The sequence below is a fragment of the Cyprinodon tularosa genome, unplaced genomic scaffold (genome assembly GCF_016077235.1).
Source record: "Cyprinodon tularosa strain WSP-4 unplaced genomic scaffold, ASM1607723v1 ctg463, whole genome shotgun sequence".
NCBI lineage: Eukaryota > Metazoa > Chordata > Actinopteri > Cyprinodontiformes > Cyprinodontidae > Cyprinodon > Cyprinodon tularosa.
Window position 1 is genome coordinate 507,458 of NW_024039189.1, and position 20,722 is coordinate 528,179.

At 37.9% G+C, this 20,722-nt stretch overlaps 1 protein-coding gene across 1 annotated transcript in view; it reads right to left on the reverse strand.

The window, feature by feature from the left end:
* The window catches only part of myo3b (myosin IIIB), a 113,246-nt gene that overhangs the window by 79,514 nt on the left and 13,010 nt on the right, over window positions 1–20,722 (reverse strand). Inside the window, exons 9-12 of the mRNA XM_038301181.1 lie at window positions 13,156–13,221; window positions 4,830–4,985; window positions 239–323; window positions 35–151 (exon numbers count right to left, since the gene is read on the reverse strand). Of these exons, the coding sequence (XP_038157109.1) occupies window positions 35–151; window positions 239–323; window positions 4,830–4,985; window positions 13,156–13,221 (424 nt within the window). The remainder of the gene's footprint in view (window positions 1–34; window positions 152–238; window positions 324–4,829; window positions 4,986–13,155; window positions 13,222–20,722) is intronic.

Here is a 20,722-nt window from a genome sequence, read left to right on the forward strand (position 1 = left end):
TTGGGAACATGAGTGTGAATGTTTGTCCACCAACCTGAGGAGAATAGATGCTGAGATTCTGAAAAGGATTGAGAGCGATGAGGATGTCACCAACGTAAGTATACACCTGCAGCTCATCATACCTCCTCTGGAGATGGCTGATTATTATCTCCTTTATAAGCAAAAGCATATATGTACACACTTTAAAATAAAAAGGATCAGAGATAATGCATGTTGAAATTAACATGTAAAATTTTACCTCATCAAGAAATTCCAGGTTTACCAGATCATCATCAGGGCAGCTTTCTATAATCAAGGTTTTACGAGTATTGATTCGCTTGTGCCTGTTGAAAGTAAAGGACGTGATATTCCTGAAAACCATTGCAGGACATCAATAGTTTGATGCTGAACGTGAGACCAAAGCCCATTCAAGGGTGAAAAGAGCTCTATAAAGCTCTCCCAGGGGACCCTTCTCCCAGTATAACCAGCTTTGATTGCACTTCATCTGTATTTTGACCTATCACTCTCCATGAGTCCCATGAGGGCGGGGGTCAACACACAGCCGGCTGACACCATGAAAACCTCAGGGGAAACCACAGGTGGTGAGAAGGAAGGAAAAAGAGGTCCTCTGTGTGGGCAGAAACATACGGACGCTGCACTCTACAAGTAATCAAGCTTTTAAATTAAAATCAAAAGATAGAGGTGTCAGAGGATATCAACAGATTCCAGAAAAGAAACATAGAAGCCAACCATGAATCCATCATACTGATGAATCTGTGCAGTCCCAGCATCACATTATTAATCCCCACACAGTACACTGTTTGTTGCTGTATAACAAGCCAATAAGTGAAACTACTGGGCGAAGTAGCTGTCTGTTGAATTTATGCCCATATTTTTTTTCTTCTTCTGCAGCAATCTGACAAACAAAGCTGCTACCAATGTAGACAAAGTTACACTGTGATCTCAGCAAGTTATAAGCTCCATCTAGATAAGTAATTTTTTTCTTAAAATAAGTGCATTTGTTCTTGAATTAAGGAGGTAAAAGAGACATTCTGCCAATGGAACAAGACAATTTACACTTAAAATAAGAAAACACAATTACATTGTCTTATTTCAAGTGCATATTATCTAATTATCTTATTTTAAGAGTAAAATTACTCATTCCATTGGCAAACTTTCTCATTTACCTACTCAAATTAAGGGTGAATACACTTAATTAAGGAAATTTTTACTTATTTCTAGATCGTTTTTGCAGTGGCAAAAGGACTTTGAAGAGGGGTAGTATAGTTATAATCTCTATAGCTGTATTTTATTTTTTTAATTCCAGTTAATATAAATAAGGTAATGGGAGCGATGAAAATGGATAACACAAAAAAATCAATTGTCTTGCTTCAGGCCTGTGTAAATGTCTTGAAATATATTTAACATGATCTGATGTGCAACAGATTTCAAGCAAAGGAAGCCTAGAAAAAATCAGTAGAAGTTATAAACATCAGGAATTTAACTGAAGGAGGAAGATTTGCACTTAAAGAGGAGGCAGAGGAAGAAATGTTGCTATTTATAAAAATGTTTAAGATTCCTCAGCATGAAGTTATAAGATTTAGTTTAGAATTGCTAAGTTAAAAAGTTTAGCAATAATAATGAAGCTGTTGAAGCCTCTAAAATATTAAAAGAAGCACTCAAATGACTATTGCCATTAATCAGATTAAGATTATTCTAATAACCCACATAAATTCATAATTGCAGTACTCCAAAATATAATGTGGGTCATCCAAACAAGCAGCTCAGTTTTGACTTTTAAAGATCTGTTTATCTCAGCATAGATTAATCATCATAATCTTTATGTTCACAGAACATCCAAAATATGTTTTTTTTTTAATGACCTCAAATGTTCTTAGAATGGAAAATTTGTTATTGTTATGCCTGTAAAACTTGTGATTTCTGATAGATTTTTTACTAAAAAGTTATTAAACTTAGCTCATTCTTATTACATTTGCATCTTTGTAGAACATAAAATACCATAATTAATAAATGTCATCATATCCTATATGCATTGCATCAAGTCTTCTACCATATGTCTGAGTTCTCTACACAAACACTCAACTTACTTCTTTAAACAAGTTGAGATATAAAAATATGACGCATTAAGAGAAAATGAAGGCTGAAACATTGTTAAAGTACCTCGATAGGCAGCCAGTGAGGATGAGTCACTTAATACACTTGTGAAAAAATAAATGACACCAAAATAAAATAAATAGTAATGACAGGAATCTGTTTGGTACAGATGAACTGTGAATATACACAATGAAAGCTGTAATTTGTTGAATAACTAAAATACGATTTATTAGAAAAAGCAAGGGAAAAAATAATTCTGGGTCAAAGAGTTACAATACTGCTGGTGAGTTTAACTCTTTTCAAATGCAATTAACATTAAAAGTGTATTTAGTTATTGCGTTAATATAAAGTATTTTCTCTTCGTTTGTCAAACAAACTATTTATTTGGCGGAGAAAACAGAAGTAGGCTGTGAGAACCTTTTTTTTCTCCCTACATGCAGAAAAATATGACCCATCTGTCCCTGAAGAAGGAGCATCTGCATTGGTAAGACTATTATTACCAATACCAATTGTATTATTAACCTAAGATACAAAATCTGGCAATTCTTCACAATAAGAGCCTCAGGACAAAATTATTTTTATCCAGTTTGCCCATAGATAAGCATATATTATAACATATTGTCATAACTAAATTGTGTAAATGCTGAGCAAGTTGTATTCCAGATGTACAAAGTCATTTTTCTTTGGCCTTTCTTTTAATCATTACTTGCTATAATCCTGGAAAAAGTCCCAAATATGTGAGAGAAAAGTGAGTGATGCTCTGTAGACAGATATTAGTGAGTTAAGTACAGAAGACAGACCAACACAAGGATTTTGACTTATTATCTACATTGACATTTTGCTCTCCTTCCCCCTGCAGTTGGTCAGCAGGATTTTATAATTCAGCCAAAAAGAAGCATCTTTCTCAAATGTTTATTGGTTTTTCATAACTGAACGCATCCTTGTGACATTCCTGGCTGTTTTTATTTTATTATTCTCCTTGTTTGCTTATCATTAAACTAAATAAATGATCAGAAACAGTCCAATAACTTATTTCCTTTTAATTTCAGAATTTCAATAGTAGTTTGATTACATTTCATAATCCATAAATGATGGAACCATATATTTGACTTTTTACTAGAAATTCCTGAAAAAGAAAGTCCAGCAGTGCACTAGAGTCTGAAATAAAACATTGCAAATCAGCATGTACTGCATATGTGGGATATAGGATTTAAGGTATTTTACTTTTTCACATAGGTACAGGTTGGTTTGGATTGCCTTTGTTTCCTGTTATGTAAAATTCCCCCAATCGTCTATCTTTGCCTGCTTATTCAATCAGAGTCACAGTGGGGCCTTCTTGTTGTAAGGCAATAGTACTATAAACTGCTCCACCTTGCAGCCCGCTATCAAAATTCATAAGAGTTTTGAGTTTTTAAATTACTCTTATCTCTGTTTAATATTGCAATTTTTTGATGTTCTGAAACTAAAACATCATCAAATTACAAGAAACCATAAGGAGTTTTTTTCTTTGAGAACACTGCAGTATGTGGGTTATGCAACTAAAATAAGACATAAAATACTTCTCTTTTCAATCCTGAACACAATACAGATACCCTAGTAGTATCTATATTCCATTATAGATACCCTGGTACTATCGATATTCTATATTCTATTATAGATACCCTGGTATCTATATTCTATTATGATAAATAATCAATCATAAGAGTGAACATGTTATAGCTTCAGGTAAGTGAATGTTTCTTCCTTTGTCTTTCTCTTTGTTATAGACTGAATTAATCAGATAAAGCAGTAGCACCAAATACGCTTGGCTTGTGCTCCTTAAATTGTGACTCCTCATCCTTGTGTCCCTTTGGAGGAGGACTTGAGACCTCTAGCGTCTGCCTCTCTCTCGCTTTGAAGTAAATCACACTATTCCACCTACAGCAGCTACTTTTAAGTACCTTACGTCTTTCTTATTCTTATCAGCTTCATTGTTCGACGATCAGTGGCATGGGAGACTAAACCGGGCGAGCCCAGTTCTCGCCCTACAAGCTCCTAATCCCATTATCCACTTTCTCTGTGGACAGGAATTCGGGATCAGGCTCAGGCACCAACTCTGCAGGCTCTTGGGAGTAAACAGAGCTGGCAAGGCATCAGGACTCTCAGTCAAGGGCAGCTTCAGCAAACACTTTTATAATAAAGATTAGGCACCGCCAGAGTCAGTATTCCTCAAGTAAAATGGTCACAGTTAGCTCTGTCATTTACTGCCCTGGGAGTCTCTGAGTGAAGCTTTAACCTCATAAAATCGCCTTTAGTCATATGTGGATCCAGAAACCAGTTACTTTTTTTATAATGCAAAACTGCTGTTGCAGAACCCTGTATTTTCTTGAGTACACTTACAGATTTATTACTCCAATCAGGGGGTTAATTGGGTGGAAATGACTAATAGTTAAACATATTTTTAACCAAATCAGATTGATCAATTTCAAGGTAGTCCTCACAATCACTGATTTAGTCACACTCCTTAAGCTCATCTTTAATCACAAACAGAAATGTCCATTGCTGGGTCTCATCTTGGTGTGCTTGAATATAACAAGATGTGAGGATGCCCCCTACTGGTCAGACATAATATCAGCAATCAACTCATCCCACATTGAGAGATCCTCACCCTAACAGAGACAGTATAATTTGTCACTACTTGGCCGCCATTTACTCTCTAAATACACCTTAGGAAATTACTCTTTTTAAAGACTTACCTGGTTCTGGTTTTGTTACCAACTTCCTGCTGCTCTCGGATAAGATCTGCTAATTGCTGACTGAGGGCCACATATTTGCCGTGGACTTGTTTGATGAATGGGTGCTCCAATAAGTGGGTCACAGATGGACGGGCCTCAAAGTCCTTTATCAAACACCTTGTGGAAAGAAAAGCACAGAATCATCAAGAAAATAAATCTGAAAAAGAAAAGAGTTTCCATCAGATCAGCAGATGGTGTGATGTATTTTCTGTTACAGTTAGAACACGGTCCCTTTTTTTTCATATCCACACCTCTCTTCGTTTGCTGCAGATAAAAGTTCTCTCCTCAAAAGTACTGGTAACTGATCACTGGCATTAAAATTAGAATAAGTTCAGCTGCATGTTAAAAATGGCAAATTTGTTAATATTTAGGGGGGGGGATCAAGGGATTCCTTAAATAATTAGCTCAATAGCCACTCTCTGAACTGCATGTTTGTCCATAATAATTAGCTGCAGTAAGTAGCCTAAAGCCATCGTGATCTTATCCAGTAAATCCTTCTGTCACAAAAAACAAAACAAAAAAACACATTAAATACCACGTTCACTGCTGACCAGTTAAAAATCATTGCAAACATTGAGATTCTAAAATCAATAAAGTAGCTGATCCGAGCTGGACAAATGATTGGATCAATTTCAACAAGTGGGAGGACACCCAGAACACTCAAACAAATATTTCACAAATCACAAATTTTTTGAGCAAGTTCATGTTCAACTTTGTTTAATTCAAGGATGAACTTTTAGTGATAGGCATAAATGAATAAAGTTTTTGCAGATATATCAAATTAGGCAAAAAGAAGCGTTACACATCTGGTTAATATAAATAAGGTTGGAGTGCTGATGCTCTGACAGAGGAGTAACAGTGCTTCTCAAACAAGATCAGAAATTAACAAGTACAGGTGCTGGTCATAAAATTAGAATATCATGAAAAAGTAGATTGATTTCAGTAATTCCATTTAAAAAGTGAAACTTGTATATTATATTCATACATTACATACAAACTCATATATTTCAGATGTTTATTTTGTTTAATTTTGATGATTACAAATGACAACAAATGAAAATCTCAAATTCATCATATCAGAAAATTAGAATATTACTGAAGACCAATAAAAACAAAGGATTTATAGAAATGTTGGCCAACTGAAAAGTATGAACATGAAAAGTATGAGCATGTACAGCACTCAGTATTTAGTTGGGCCTCCTTTGGCCTGTATTACTGCAGCAATGCGGCGTGGCATGGAGTCGATCAGTCTGTGGCACTGCTCAGGTGTTATGATAGCCCAGGTTGCTCTAATAGTGGCTTTTAGCTCTTCTGAATTGTTGGGTCTGGTGTATTGCATCTTCTTCTTCACAATACCCCATAGATTTTCTATGGGGTTAAGGTCAGGAGAGTTTGCTGGCCAATTAAGAACAGGGATACCATGGTCCTTCAACCAGGTACTGGTAGCTTTGGCACTGTGTGCAGGTGCCAAGTCCTGTTGGAAAATGAAATCTGCATCTCCAAAAAGTTGGTCAGCTGCAGGAAGCATGAAGTGCTCTAAAACTTCCTGGTATGTGGCTGCGTTGACCCTGGACCTCAGAAAACACAATGGACCAACACCAGCAGATGACATGGCACCCCAAACCATCACTGACTGTGGAAACTTTACACTGGACTTCAAGCAACGTGGATGAAGTGCCTCTCTTCTTTCCTCCAGACTCTGGGACCTTGATTTCCAAAGGAAATGCAAAATTTACTTTCATCAGAGAACATGACTTTGGACCACTCACCAGCAGTCCAGTCCTGTTTCTCTTTAGCCCAGGCAAGACGCTTCTGACGCTGTCTGTGGTTCAAGAGTGGCTTGACACAAGGAATGCGACAGCAGAAACCCATGTCTTTCATACGTCTGTGTGTGGTGGTTCTTGAAGCACTCACTCCAGCTGCAGTCCACTCTTTGTGAATCTCCCCCACATTTTTGAATGGGTTTTGTTTCACAATCCTCTCCAGGGTGCGGTTATCTCTCTTGCTTGTACACTTTTTTCGACCACATCTTTTCCTTCCCTTCGCCTCTCTATTAATGTGATTGGACACTGAGCTCTGTGAACAGCCAGCCTCTTTAGCGATGACCTTTTGTGTCTTGCCCTCCTTGTGCAAGGTGTCGATGGTCGTCTTTTGGACAACTGTCAAGTCAGCAGTCTTCCCCATGATTGTGTAGCCTATAGAACTAGACTGAAAGACCATTTAAAGGCTTTTGCAGGTGGTTTGAGTTAATTAGCTGATTAGAGTGTGGCACCAGGGGCCATCAATTTTGAACCTTTTCACAATATTCTAATTTTCTGATATGATGAATTTGAGATTTTCATTTGTTGTCATTTGTAATCATCAAAATTAAACAAAATAAACATCTGAAATATATGAGTTTGTATGTAATGTATGAATATAATATACAAGTTTCACTTTTTAAATGGAATTACTGAAATCAATCTACTTTTTCATGATATTCTAATTTTATGACCAGCACCTGTATTCCTGAAGCTGACAAAGATTTTTGTTACTTAAAGTAACTTGGCATTAAAAGTATCACCATCAGTTTTTGCTAATTATATATATATATATATATATATATATATATATATATATATATATATATATATATATATATATATATATATATATATATATATATATATATATATATCAAGCCTTTAAACAATTTAAAATAAAAATGATAAAAAAATATATATATTTGCATGTATACCCTTTTAGAAGACACCCATTGATTGTGTTTGACTGTTCAGGCCGCAACGACGTAAGAAAAAAACAAAAAAACACCAACCTACTTCCTTTCACCTAATGGCAGCAGAAATTTGGTTTCTTTTATCAGGTTGTTCAGCTCTGAAAGCTAATTCCATGAATTCATTAGCGTTAGGGCATTAAGCAGAGGTTGTTGCTATTAGCCAGGCTGTGCTGCCAGGATGTGGAGCGAAGACCAGTTTGTCAACTGAGTCAGTTTTTGGCTGTACAAGTGGTGATGGATTTATTATCCCTCCTCCCGTTCCCTCTGAGCACTCATACACAGACACACACAGGCCACACACATTTACACACAGGCCTACAAAGGTAGCAAAAAGGCTTTACAAACAGCCTGCTTAGCTTGATAACATTGTCCCGCCTCTCTGCATTCAACTTTTGTGGGCTTTTGTAAGGAGATTAATGTTGATACAATATCACACAATTACAAACCTGCAAGTAAAGAGTATCCAATTAACCTCACTGTGACTGCGCCACCAAATATATAAACTAAATGGTTACTATGTGCTGCAGAAAGGGGTAAGGGTGACTGGACCACAATGACCAATCAATAACTGAGAGACACAGGAAAGCCAACAGGCCCTTAAGGCAGATGGTCTGCTGTTTTCTTCAGTTGCTCTTTGTTCCATAGGAACATAAATGTTAGACAAAAAAACATGCCTACAAAAAGTCAACAAATTGAATTTTATTTTCTCATTACAGCCCAGGCGAACAGTGGTGTCTGTGTCATATATGGTTGTAAATTTCAGGGAGCCACTACGAACCAACCCTGACATTATTAGCTGTACACACTGCCGCAAATGATAAGTTATCTTGACCTCAGATTAAACAGATAACTCAGGTGAATTCCTATTTTAGTCTGTGGCAGATTAATGCAGATGAAAGTCAAGAAAGGCAAAAACAAGAGGGTGGATATAATCTGACAATAAAATACCTGAATTTAGTCCTTCTGTGTTATCATATGCATTAATGTGAGCTCCAAAAGAATAATATTGCTCAGTAAAGTTTTGCAGTTAAGGACAGAACAAAGAGGAAGTACAAACTGTATTTTATGTTTAAGTACAGTGTATTCCCTAACAATAAATGTTTTTCTACACTTTTAATTTTTTTGCTCTCAGCAGAGGTTCCCAGGCTTTGATCTCTCCAGAAACAAGCCAGAGGCTTTCCAGGACCAGCAGAGAAACATAGTCCTGATATAGATTAAAGCCCCATTTACACTACGCTCTGAAAACTGATCCGTGCCAAGTTCAGACCATGTTTGGATTAGTTAACCGTGCCGAGCTTGGTTCCTTATGACTGTTTACACACCACACTAGCACGGCTCCTTGCCTCCTAGTGACTATCTACAGTACTACTGGTTATAATTGTGATATTTCGTTGTTTGCGGAGAGTCAGGTGCAGAAGGCAGCCTTTGGTGAATTTACTTGACAGAGTCGGCTTTTGGGAAGTGGATACGACAAACGATAGTCTAATCAGGGCTTAGAGATGCAGGAAAGAACAACAGATGTTGAGTTTCAGACTCATCAGAAGCAGAATCATCACTGGAAATTGTGTTGCACGGTAGGGAAGCTGGTATTTTTATGAATGTCTAATATTTCATGATTACGGAGGCGGACTGTAAGGAGACGGTGCGGTCTGCTCATGCACTCTTTGTTATCTGAAAACTGAACCAGAACTGAACTGCACCGAGCCCAACTGATGAACTAGTACCTGGAACACATTCCAAGAGAAGCATATAGCAGGCATCCACTGGATCTGAAAACCACAGAGCTCCTCATAAAGCTGAGGTTTGACACTCAGTCTACTTTCAAAACCCTGGCATAGGCCTTCTCGGGGAGACTAAGAAGTGTGATCCCACAATAGCTGGAACACAACCTCCAGTCCAGTCTGCCAGTCCAGGGGCACTGTTTCGTAATGCCACACAATGTAAAAGAGGCGTGTCAAGCATGACTTCCAGAGACCTGAGATTGTCAGGGAAGATTTCCTCCCCCTCCAGAAGTTTTGCCATATTGACCACTTTCTGACCCCCTTAGTGACTTCAGTCTGAGTCTGAGGTCCTAAATTCTGCCTCCACTGGGAAAAGGAAATGATTGAAGTATATCTTCCATCTTCTACTAATACTGTAACTAGTGTTAGCAAAGTACTGCCTCTCCCTCTGTAGAGGTACCATATGGTTTACCAGAATCCCCCTGAGTCTGGCTGATTCTTTCTCCATGGTCTCACTTAACCCTCCAATGCCTGGTTTTTGGCCTTAGAGCTTTCCAGGCAAATCCAAACTTGGCTTCACAGTGCTTTTTATCTGCTTCAGGAGTCCTGCGCACCAACCATACTCACTAGGACTTGTTCTTCAGTTTGACTGAATTCTTTATTTCTGGTTTCCATCGCAGGTCCTAGAGTTGTTGCCATGACAGGCAGCCAAATTCACAATAGAGGCACAGAACATGATCTACTTAGATCCTATTTCTCCAGCCTACCATTGAATCTGAGAGGAGTGTTCCTGGAGGTGGAAGTTGAATACGTGTCTGAGCAAGGACTCAACTAGACCTCGAATGTCTTGGTGCCAAGAGCATCCATGGACATCCCTATACCTAAACATGTTCATTATAAAGAATTCGAGACTTGAACAGAAGTGAAACAATACTCAGATTCAGAGCCAGGGGTCCCTTCCTCCCAAGCCTACAGCTCTAAGTGTAAATCTTGTTTAATAGCGCTGAAATCCCCCAGTAGGCTGATGATGTCCCTGAGAGGGAGGCTGTCCAGCATCCCTACCAGGGACACTAAAAAGCCCAAGTACTCTGTGTGGCGGTGCTTAGCCTAGAGGCTGAGGAAATAGTCAGAGCCCTCTCCCCTTTCTGAGGAAGCAGCAACCTTCTCATCCCCCAGGGCAAACCCCTAGACAACACAGCTAAGCTGTGAATAACAAGCAAACTCCCACCAGCCATCACTTCTACCCGTGGGCCCCTCCAGATTAAAGGAAAGTCCAACATCTCTGAAGGAACTGGGTAAAAGAGTCCAAGGTGTGTGTAGAGGTGAGCTCAACTACTTCTAGCCAAAATCATTTAAACTTCCACACCGGTTTGGGCTCCTGCACCCCAGAGAGTTGATAATGTTTATTTTTTTTTCAAAATTATTTTAGCAGTATAACTCTTTTGATTTCACATTTACTGGTGATAATCCAGATCAAATCTTACATTTTGTATGATGTATGTTTTCTTCCTTCGGTAACAGCTTCCAAATTGATGAGTGCTGGTGTTGGTGCACAGGGAAACAGATAATCATTGGATTCTGTTGAACAACTAATTTCTTGGTTCCCTCTTTATAAAGATAATTAATATCTTTTATGCTGAAGATAAAAAAAAAGTAAGAAGGGAACTAAAATATTCCCCTAAATGTTTTTAATGCTTTATTTTAATATCTGTTGTGATTGGAATGACTGTATAAATGGTTTGAGTAATGATTTTGTTGGATTTAGCAATAACATACTGTATTTACAAGTCTGAGGTTTAGCAGTTTCCCCCTGAGCTGCTGACATCTATATAATTTGTAATTAAAAAAATCTGGCTTTAAAACATTTCATGAAGACTTAACTTAAAAGAAAAAAACATCCCATACATTAACAGGAGCTATGTTCATCCAATTTCATCACTGCCATCATGTGGTAGATGTTGCTTCCTCCTGTTTGGTGTTTTGCATTTGAAGAACTATACTACTTGACTGATAGTTTCAGACATGAACCATCCTGTATTATTGATTTTTACAAAATGAAAAAAAAAACAAAATATTTTTGTTCCATAAATTAAATTGAATTTCACCTAAATGTAAAGCTCTCTGATATCCTACACATACAGTCCAATCCAAATTTGAATGGAACGCAACATATTGTTTCTTTGATCGCACTTTGTTGCATTAAACATATTCTTGGTTTTATAAGATAAGAAAAAGCACAAAAATGTGTATTATACTTAAACAAATTATTAAAGTTCACAAAGCTGTTTAAACTTTTAAACAGAAATAAACCTTTGAATTACTTTTATAGCCATAGACCTTAACTACTTCAAATATGTAACATACATGAAACGGGTGGTAATTATGTGGTTATTTGGGACGAGTATTAATTTCTTTATTATTTAAGTCAAATTCCAGCTTCCTAATGCTACACACTAAGACATTCCGTTCTGTATCTGTGCATCCATAGTATAAGTATGTATAAAAGTATATACATATTTAACTTTAGTGCATTTTTTTGTTTACCATATTATGTATAAAGAACAGAAATCAGCCACACCTGAGGGAAGAGGACACATCCAATTAGGACACAGCATTTAGATATTTCTTAAGCAGTGAATCAACAGCTATAGGAAGACTGCAGCTACTGCTTGTGAGTATAAACATTTTGCAGCTTAAAACATTTACTGATGTCAACAGATTTAATTTGCTGAGTAACAACTCTCTCCAGATGACCCTCATGCATGTTTGCAATAAATAATTAGCCTCTGCTGTGCAGCTTCATGTGTGGGTCACAGAGTGGTTGACTGCATCACTTGTTTGATCAAACATCATTATTTAGCCTCCTTGTATCTGCCAATCATTTAGCATGATTAAAGTGACTTTTTAAAGCCAACATACATGAAGCGGTAGGGTAAAAGCCTGCAAAGGGGCTCATTTGAGAAATTAAACTATCATTGAAAATGTTTTTAAAACAAAATAATTGTTATGAATGGGTAAAACAATGACTAATTATTGGGAGGAAAGTAAAGGGTGCACAATCACAGTGTGCTAATGTGCATATCAGACTCATATTGATAAAAAACATGAGCAGAAATTGATCTGATACTGTAAATATTTTTACATTTCCAAATTGGTACAAAGAGCTATATCACTGTGGTGAAGGATAGACAGACTTGGTACAAATTAAAGGGATTTTAATTTCCCTCAATAAAGAGCAGATTTGACAAGTCTCCAACCTACTGCTCTTCAATATTATCTTTCTTCACTTCCTCCTCCTCCTTGATGGATAAATATAACCAAGAGCAAATATCTGTCCTTTGTACCTAAATATAACTTCCTGTTGTTACTTTGGGTAAATATTTTTATTTACTGATAGCCAAGTTAAGCCTTCATCACTTAATTGCAGTTTCTGGCTTCTTTTTCAGCTTTGATTTTCTTTAAGTTCTCTTTGCATGTTTTTTTGATAAGATAGAAAAAAGTGGAAAATAAATTGCAATAAAATTATATAGACCCTTTTATCTTTTTAACAAAGCCACATGTTTGTTTTTTCACATCTAACATCATGTTATCACGTGTTCAACCACTATAACAACAGAAGATAAAGAAGCCTTTATAACTTTTAAGTGTTACTTTATGTGACTTATTGGTGTGCAAACCTTCTGGGGAAAGATCTATGTATGGAAATGTCTCACATAGGTGACGAAAAAGGAACTTAGTGCTCCATTAAAACATGCAGAAAACATGTTTAAATGTAATTATTAAAACTTACTGACTGATGAAATAGTTGAAACCTCTGCACCACTGCTCAGGATTTCGAAGTGTTGGCGAGGGATTTCTGCAACAACATCACAACAAATAAATGAAAAACAGACTTTAGCAAGAGCCTTCAGATTTTATGAACAGTGCTGTAACGCAAATCATCTTTTTAACACATTTCTGGATCTGACAGATCAAAGCTGACTAATGATGTGTGGCAATCAGACTCCTGAGAGGGTTCCTGGTCTTTGAACAGCTTGGTCTACATCCAGGTCTCTGGCAGCCGCAGAAAGAAATGACAAATGATAATTGTTCATTTTAGGGTCTGGCAAAGAGCATCTGCCGCTGAGAGCAAAAAGTTATGGGAGATAGTTATACCTCTGTCAGCAGCATTTACGGAGGCCATCTGTAATGATGCTAACACATTTCAAGTACACAGGATGACAGGAGGCTGGGCAGCACAAGGAGCCAAGGCTGGACTTAGCCTGAGTACAGTCATCTTCAGAGCGAGCTGTCAAATCCGACAGCTGGAGGCTGAGCCTTTTGTCACTGTCATATAAACAGTGAAACATCTGATTAATGTGTTTTTTACTGCATTAATTAGTTTACAAGGCTCACGTGAAACCTTGGAGCGTACGGGGAAAGAGAGCCATAACAGCTTAAAGTAGAAAAAAATAAAAATAAGAAGAGGAAGGTGCAGTTTAAACAGCAACAGTACAAATTTAAATCTTTTTGTGGATACAGCACAGAGATGTTCGAGTGCAAAATCTGTCATTTTGCACAGCGCTCACTTAGAAAAGTCTTTCTTAAGAATTCAGGCAGGCAATCCTTTCTAAAGTGCAGATCAAAGCCGGAAACTGACTGTTTCAATGCAACCTCTAATGTGAGCCTGAAGACACATTCTCGCCTTGATCTTCTACCATACTGCTTATATATTACAAAGTCAACATACCAGCACACTACTGATAACACTGTCAAGAGTGTTCATTGCGCTTTAGAAATTCACACCGTTATTTATTTTTTTTCTTTGGAGTGTTTGTGTGTGATCGCTGGCTCATATTGTAAACACAGCCGGCTTATTCAAATGTGGGTCCAGGCATAGGCACGCACTGTCAGATGTTCCTCAGAGTGGATTGAGGCACAATCAAAGAGGTGTCAACAGCTTCTGACAGCTGGAACTGAACCAAGAAAGAAAGCACAAAAATCAGGATATCATATTATGTGGATATTATTTTTGATATGCATATTATTTACCTTTTTTTTTCATTTTTCTTTTTTCAGTTTAAATTTCCAAAAAGTGGGTCTTAAATCTGGAACATCTGGCTGACACATATTTTTATATAACCAGAAATACAAGTTTATACATCCAAACGTTGTTCAGATTCTGGTTTGAAAAGTATGTTGTACAGTGAAGAAATGTTTCCTAGAATATTTGAAGTAGAATTTTAGTACTGGCTTCCCTGAAACACAGTGATAAGCTGTCTTGAGGCAGATGTTTCCACTTTTTTTCAAACAACTATACTGTGCTGTCATTTATTTTGTGGAACATAGAGTCCTGTAGGTCTATTAGGTACATCTCTTGCTTATTAAGGATTGTGTATTATGATTAAGTGTGTAAACACCATATTGTATAACTGTCCAGACAGAGTGAGTTCTCCACCGTCATGTTTGTTTTATTACACTCTCCATATTTTACTTAATAAAAGCTCAGTGCTTTAATCCTGAGTATATGTTTACCCCTGTGTGGATAAATATGAGCATAAAGGAAGGATGTACAGTAGAAATGCTGCTACACACTACATTGATTTCTTACAGCAGAAGAAATAAAGATTCTTTTAAAAGTATTTTGACAGAGAGAAAGCACGTGTGCAAACTGTAATGATTGGTACACACATCCAAAGTTCTGGGTCATCCATCTTTGAGCATACATGCATGAACAACTGCTGCATTTATCATGTCACAGACAGCTAAGTCACCCTTACTGCACACCGGGACGCCACGTTTAGCCGCAGTAAGACGACTGAATCAGAGGTGGAGATATTAAAGCCCTTAATCATCATCTGCCGGTGATCCCCTGTCAGGAAGGAAGTCGCTCACAAAAAAGGGTTTGTCTGACTTAACCCTATCCAAACATTTAGATAAAAAAGTGGGTCTTGCTTTAGGAGGATCAGTGAAGAACATTATTAACGAAACGTTGACGAGACAAAGTGTTCATATATCATCATTATTTTGACCAAAACACAAAATTTTGATCATCCTGACTTATTTTTCCTTCTGTTTGTGGGAAATGGTTTTGAGCTGACAGCTATGTATGGATTAAGGGAAGCAAAGTCTCTACCTGCTCAGAGGCTTCAAAGTTTAGTTTCTCCTAAATTTGCAATAATTAATGGACAGCTTGTTCTTATATTTTAACCAGATACACAGATATTGATATTATGTGTGGTTATCCTTTGGCTTTTTCAACAAGCTCTATCCAACCATATTCTGTGGTTTTGTCTTATTGCCGGGATATAAATCATCCACTAACTTAGGAGCATATTTTTTTCTGTATAATGTACTGTTGGTGTTATTTGAGAGCCTATTCAGGAAGAGGTCTTCCACTTTTGCTATTATCTGGACAATTTCTCAGTCAACTCAACATAACTCAACTTTATTTATACAGCCCTTTAAAACAACCAGAACTGCAACACAGTGCTGTACATGCTGAAAAAATAAAATTGTATAAAAACAACAAAACAGTTTCAAAAACATAAAAGAAGTAAAATAGATTTTAAAAAAGTAAAACAAATAAGTAGTTGTCAGTAGTTAAAAGCATATACACTTTTTTTTAATCCTCAGCCTTAAGCTGATTGCAATTAGTTACATGCTGCTGTTACAGCCAGCTCTACATCTTATGTATGCTGTAAACATTTACTAAAGAGACCAAGAGTCTATTTATGTTGGACCTACGCTGCAACTTGACAGGACCGTCATGAGTCAGACAAGAAGTGAGATATGGTGGAAAAAAAACACCTCAGCTCTAGGGAAAATATTAAAGACAACAGTCAAATTGGGACATAAACACTACGCAGTTTCTGATCATGTTGGTTTGTAAATAACCTTTAAATGACCTGGACTCGTTAGTGCTCTCCCTTGAAAAACCCTTTAGATAAGACTTGTGTTTCAAAGAAAACAGATCTATATGTTTTGGAAGTTATAGAAGATATGATGCATCTTGTTGCAAATGCTGAAGGACCTCTGTGTCTTAACAAGACTATATAATGTTTTTAGGACTATATATATAGTCCTGTATGTCAGTTTCACTGTGGTGACTTCAGATCAACCTGCTCTCTGAATATACACTAAGGTTTACAGGTGCTGGTCATAAAATTAGAATATCATGAAAAAGTAGATTGATTTCAGTAATTCCATTTAAAAAGTGAAACTTGTATATTATATTCATACATTACATACAAACTCATATATTTCAGATGTTTATTTTGTTTAATTTTGATGATTACAAATGACAACAAATGAAAATCTCAAATTCATCATATCAGAAAATTAGAATATTGTGAAAAGGTTCAAAATTGATGGCCCCTGGTGCCACACTCTAATCAGCTAATTAACTCAAACCACCTGCAAAAGCCTTTAAATGGTCTTTCAGTCTAGTTCTATAGGCTACACCAGTGGTTCTCAAACTTTTTCTGTCATTCCCCACTTTGGACAAGGGGGAATTTTCAAGCCCCGCCTGTCCCCATCGCCCCAACACAATGCTAATGAAATATTCAACAATCTTAAAATGTTCCAATTTTATTGAAGTAACAAGTAGTATCTAAATACAAATCTACATCAAATAACAGCAAGCTCAAAAATAAAGAAAATAAAAATGCAGCTGTGTCAAAATTTGTATCAAGCTCAAAGATAGAAAAAATTAAAGTGCCACTCTGCAATCTGTTAATAAAAGAAAAGAAGTGAAATCCATCTGGCAAGACAGGTCTATTTATCCCTGCATTAGTGGCTGCAATGAGCCTGTTTTGCATTGCACAGTTTCTCAAAACGGGGTTGCAGGCTTGATACTGCCACTCTCAAGTCATGCTCAATGTTCTGCTGAGATCTGTATTTTGTTTTCATTGAAGCAGCAGCTGAAAAGCCCATCTCACAGAGACATGATGTGGCAAAGGGAAGAAGAATGCACACAGCTCTCTGCCCGATGAGTGGATACTCGCTCTCCACTCCTAACCAGAAACATTAACATGTGGCTGTGTGAATCAAACGCCGTTATTTATTTAAGATAAAATATTTCAAATTCAGTTATTTATGATCAACCTGCGCCGTCAATCCCGGCGCATGTGCGCTTTATTTGCAGTCTGGACGCAAAAGTTAAACATGCTGTGTCTCTGCTCTGACTGCAGCGCTGATAGGGACTCCTGCAATAGCGGGGGAGAACGGGGTTGGGACGGAGGAGGCGCCCCACGGCAGCACCTGCCGCTGGAGGACAAGAAAAGGAACGATACGTGCTTTCACGTAAGAGTCTCCAAAAGGCGCTAGATTTGTTTTTTTGAAAAAGAGTCGCTGGAGGGGTCTGAAATATAGCGACAAAGTCGCTGAGTTGGCAACACTGGGGCGCGAAAGTTTATTCTGTTACAAATAATATGCCGACGTCACGTCAATCATTATTTTGGCACTTCAGTTCCAGGGGAAATTTTTCTCATATCTAATGTTCTTTTAATTAGACTGCATGTAGGCTAGTAATGATTACTTTGTGGGTTTGATTGGTCTAAAAAGCGGCAACATACAGCTATAAGGACAGTTTGCTCTCACACATTCTACATTTATAGTCACACACAGACACACACACACACACACCGGAACTTGGCGCGCCCCACCTGTCACGTCTCAATTCCCCACCAGTGGGTCGCGCCACACACTTTGAGAACCGCGGGGCTACACAATCATGGGGAAGACTGCTGACTTGACAGTTGTCCAAAAGACGACCATCGACACCTTGCACAAGGAGGGCAAGACACAAAAGGTCATCGCTAAAGAGGCTGGCTGTTCACAGAGCTCAGTGTCCAAGCACATTAATAGAGAGGCGAAGGGAAGGAAAAGATGTGGTCGAAAAAAGTGTACAAGCAAGAGAGATAACCGCACCCTGGAGAGGATTGTGAAACAAAACCCATTCAAAAATGTGGGGGAGATTCACAAAGAGTGGACTGCAGCTGGAGTGAGTGCTTCAAGAACCACCACACACAGACGTATGAAAGACATGGGTTTCTGCTGTCGCATTCCTTGTGTCAAGCCACTCTTGAACCACAGACAGCGTCAGAAGCGTCTTGCCTGGGCTAAAGAGAAACAGGACTGGACTGCTGGTGAGTGGTCCAAAGTCATGTTCTCTGATGAAAGTAAATTTTGCATTTCCTTTGGAAATCAAGGTCCCAGAGTCTGGAGGAAAAGAAGAGAGGCACTTCATCCACGTTGCTTGAAGTCCAGTGTAAAGTTTCCACAGTCAGTGATGGTTTGGGGTGCCATGTCATCTGCTGGTGTTGGTCCATTGTGTTTTCTGAGGTCCAGGGTCAACGCAGCCACATACCAGGAAGTTTTAGAGCACTTCATGCTTCCTGCAGCTGACCAACTTTTTGGAGATGCAGATTTCATTTTCCAACAGGACTTGGCACCTGCACACAGTGCCAAAGCTACCAGTACCTGGTTGAAGGACCATGGTATCCCTGTTCTTAATTGGTCAGCAAACTCTCCTGACCTTAACCCCATAGAAAATCTATGGGGTATTGTGAAGAAGAAGATGCAATACACCAGACCCAACAATTCAGAAGAGCTAAAAGCCACTATTAGAGCAACCTGGGCTATCATAACACCTGAGCAGTGCCACAGACTGATCGACTCCATGCCACGCCGCATTGCTGCAGTAATACAGGCCAAAGGAGGCCCAACTAAATACTGAGTGCTGTACATGCTCATACTTTTCATGTTCATACTTTTCAGTTGGCCAACATTTCTATAAATCCTTTGTTTTTATTGGTCTTCAGTAATATTCTAATTTTCTGATATGATGAATTTGGGATTTTCATTTGTTGTCATTTGTAATCATCAAAATTAAACAAAATAAACATCTGAAATATATGAGTTTGTATGTAATGTATGAATATAATATACAAGTTTCACTTTTTAAATGGAATTACTGAAATCAATCTACTTTTTCATGATATTCTAATTTTATGACCAGCACCTGTATATACTTCACCACCTCTAATCCTCTTCCGAAACATTAAGATCCAAACTTTTGAGATTAAAGTCAAAATTTTTAACAAAAAGTCAGAATTCTGCGATTAAACTTTAATCGCAGAATTCTGACTTTAACCATTAAAGCCAGAATAATGAGGGGAAAAAATCAGCATTCGGAGATTAAAGTCAAAATTCTGAGGGGAAAAAAATCAGAATTCCGAGAAAAAAAAATCAGAATTCTGACTTTTCTTCCCATGTTATACCGAAACAAAAATTTTAAAATCAGTTAACTTTTTTTCTCAGTTACCCTAATCCTCTTCCATACCACCTCTAGTAAAGCTTAACATCTGTCCGTTCCTCTGTTTCTCCAAAACTCCTTTATTTTGTTTACATTTTAGATACGATGGTTTTTCCAATACTACTGAATAGTCTTTGTTGTCATTCTTTCCTCTTTTGTGCAAAATGCTGTGGAACGTCATTTAACTAGCACTTGTAAATATGAGCACATTACCCACATTTAGCCTCACTACACTGGCTCCCTGTATATTTCAGCATTCATTTCAAAGTTCTTCTATTTATTTTAAGTCGCTTAATGGTCTTGCTCCAACTTATCTTTCCGAGTTGCTGCATCTTCATGCACCCTTGCACGATGGTGCATGTGAGATGTTGATTTACAATTCAGATTTAAATTTCAAGATGTCTTTTATGCTTTTATGTTTTTTATGTCTTGTGATGGGGCTGCTCAGTGGCACGGTGGGTAGCACTGCTGCCTTGCAGCAAGAAGGTTCTGGGTTCGATTCCCAGCCCAGGTTGTTCTCCCTGAGCATGTGTGGGTTCTCTCCGGGTACTCCGGCTTCCTCCCACAGTCCAAAAACATGACTGTTAGGTTAATTGGTTTCTCTAAATTGTCCTTAGGTGTGAGTGTGTGCATGAATGGTTGTTTGTCCTGTTTGTCTATGTGTTGCCCTGTCCAGGATGTACCCCGCCTCTCGCCCATTGACAGCTGGAGATAGGCACCAGCACCCCTCGCGACCCCAAGCGTGTCAGATAATGGATGGATGTCTTGTAATGGTTTTATGCTGTTTCACTGTGCAGCACTTTGGTCTTGCAAAAAATTTTAAAGTGCTTTATAAATAAAGTTGGATTGGAATTGTGTCACATTTGTCTTTTTCGTCACGTTTTTCCTTGCTGTTGTAAAGTGAAACAGTTGCCTGAACATCCACCAAGAGTCAGTATTTCATGCTGTTATTCAGCCATGGGGTTGTAATAACATTCTAAAAGTAACTTCCCAGGCACCGTTGGTAGCTCTCATTGTTTGCTGCTCCTAGGGGCATAACTTTGGGTGAGCTTTTTTTATG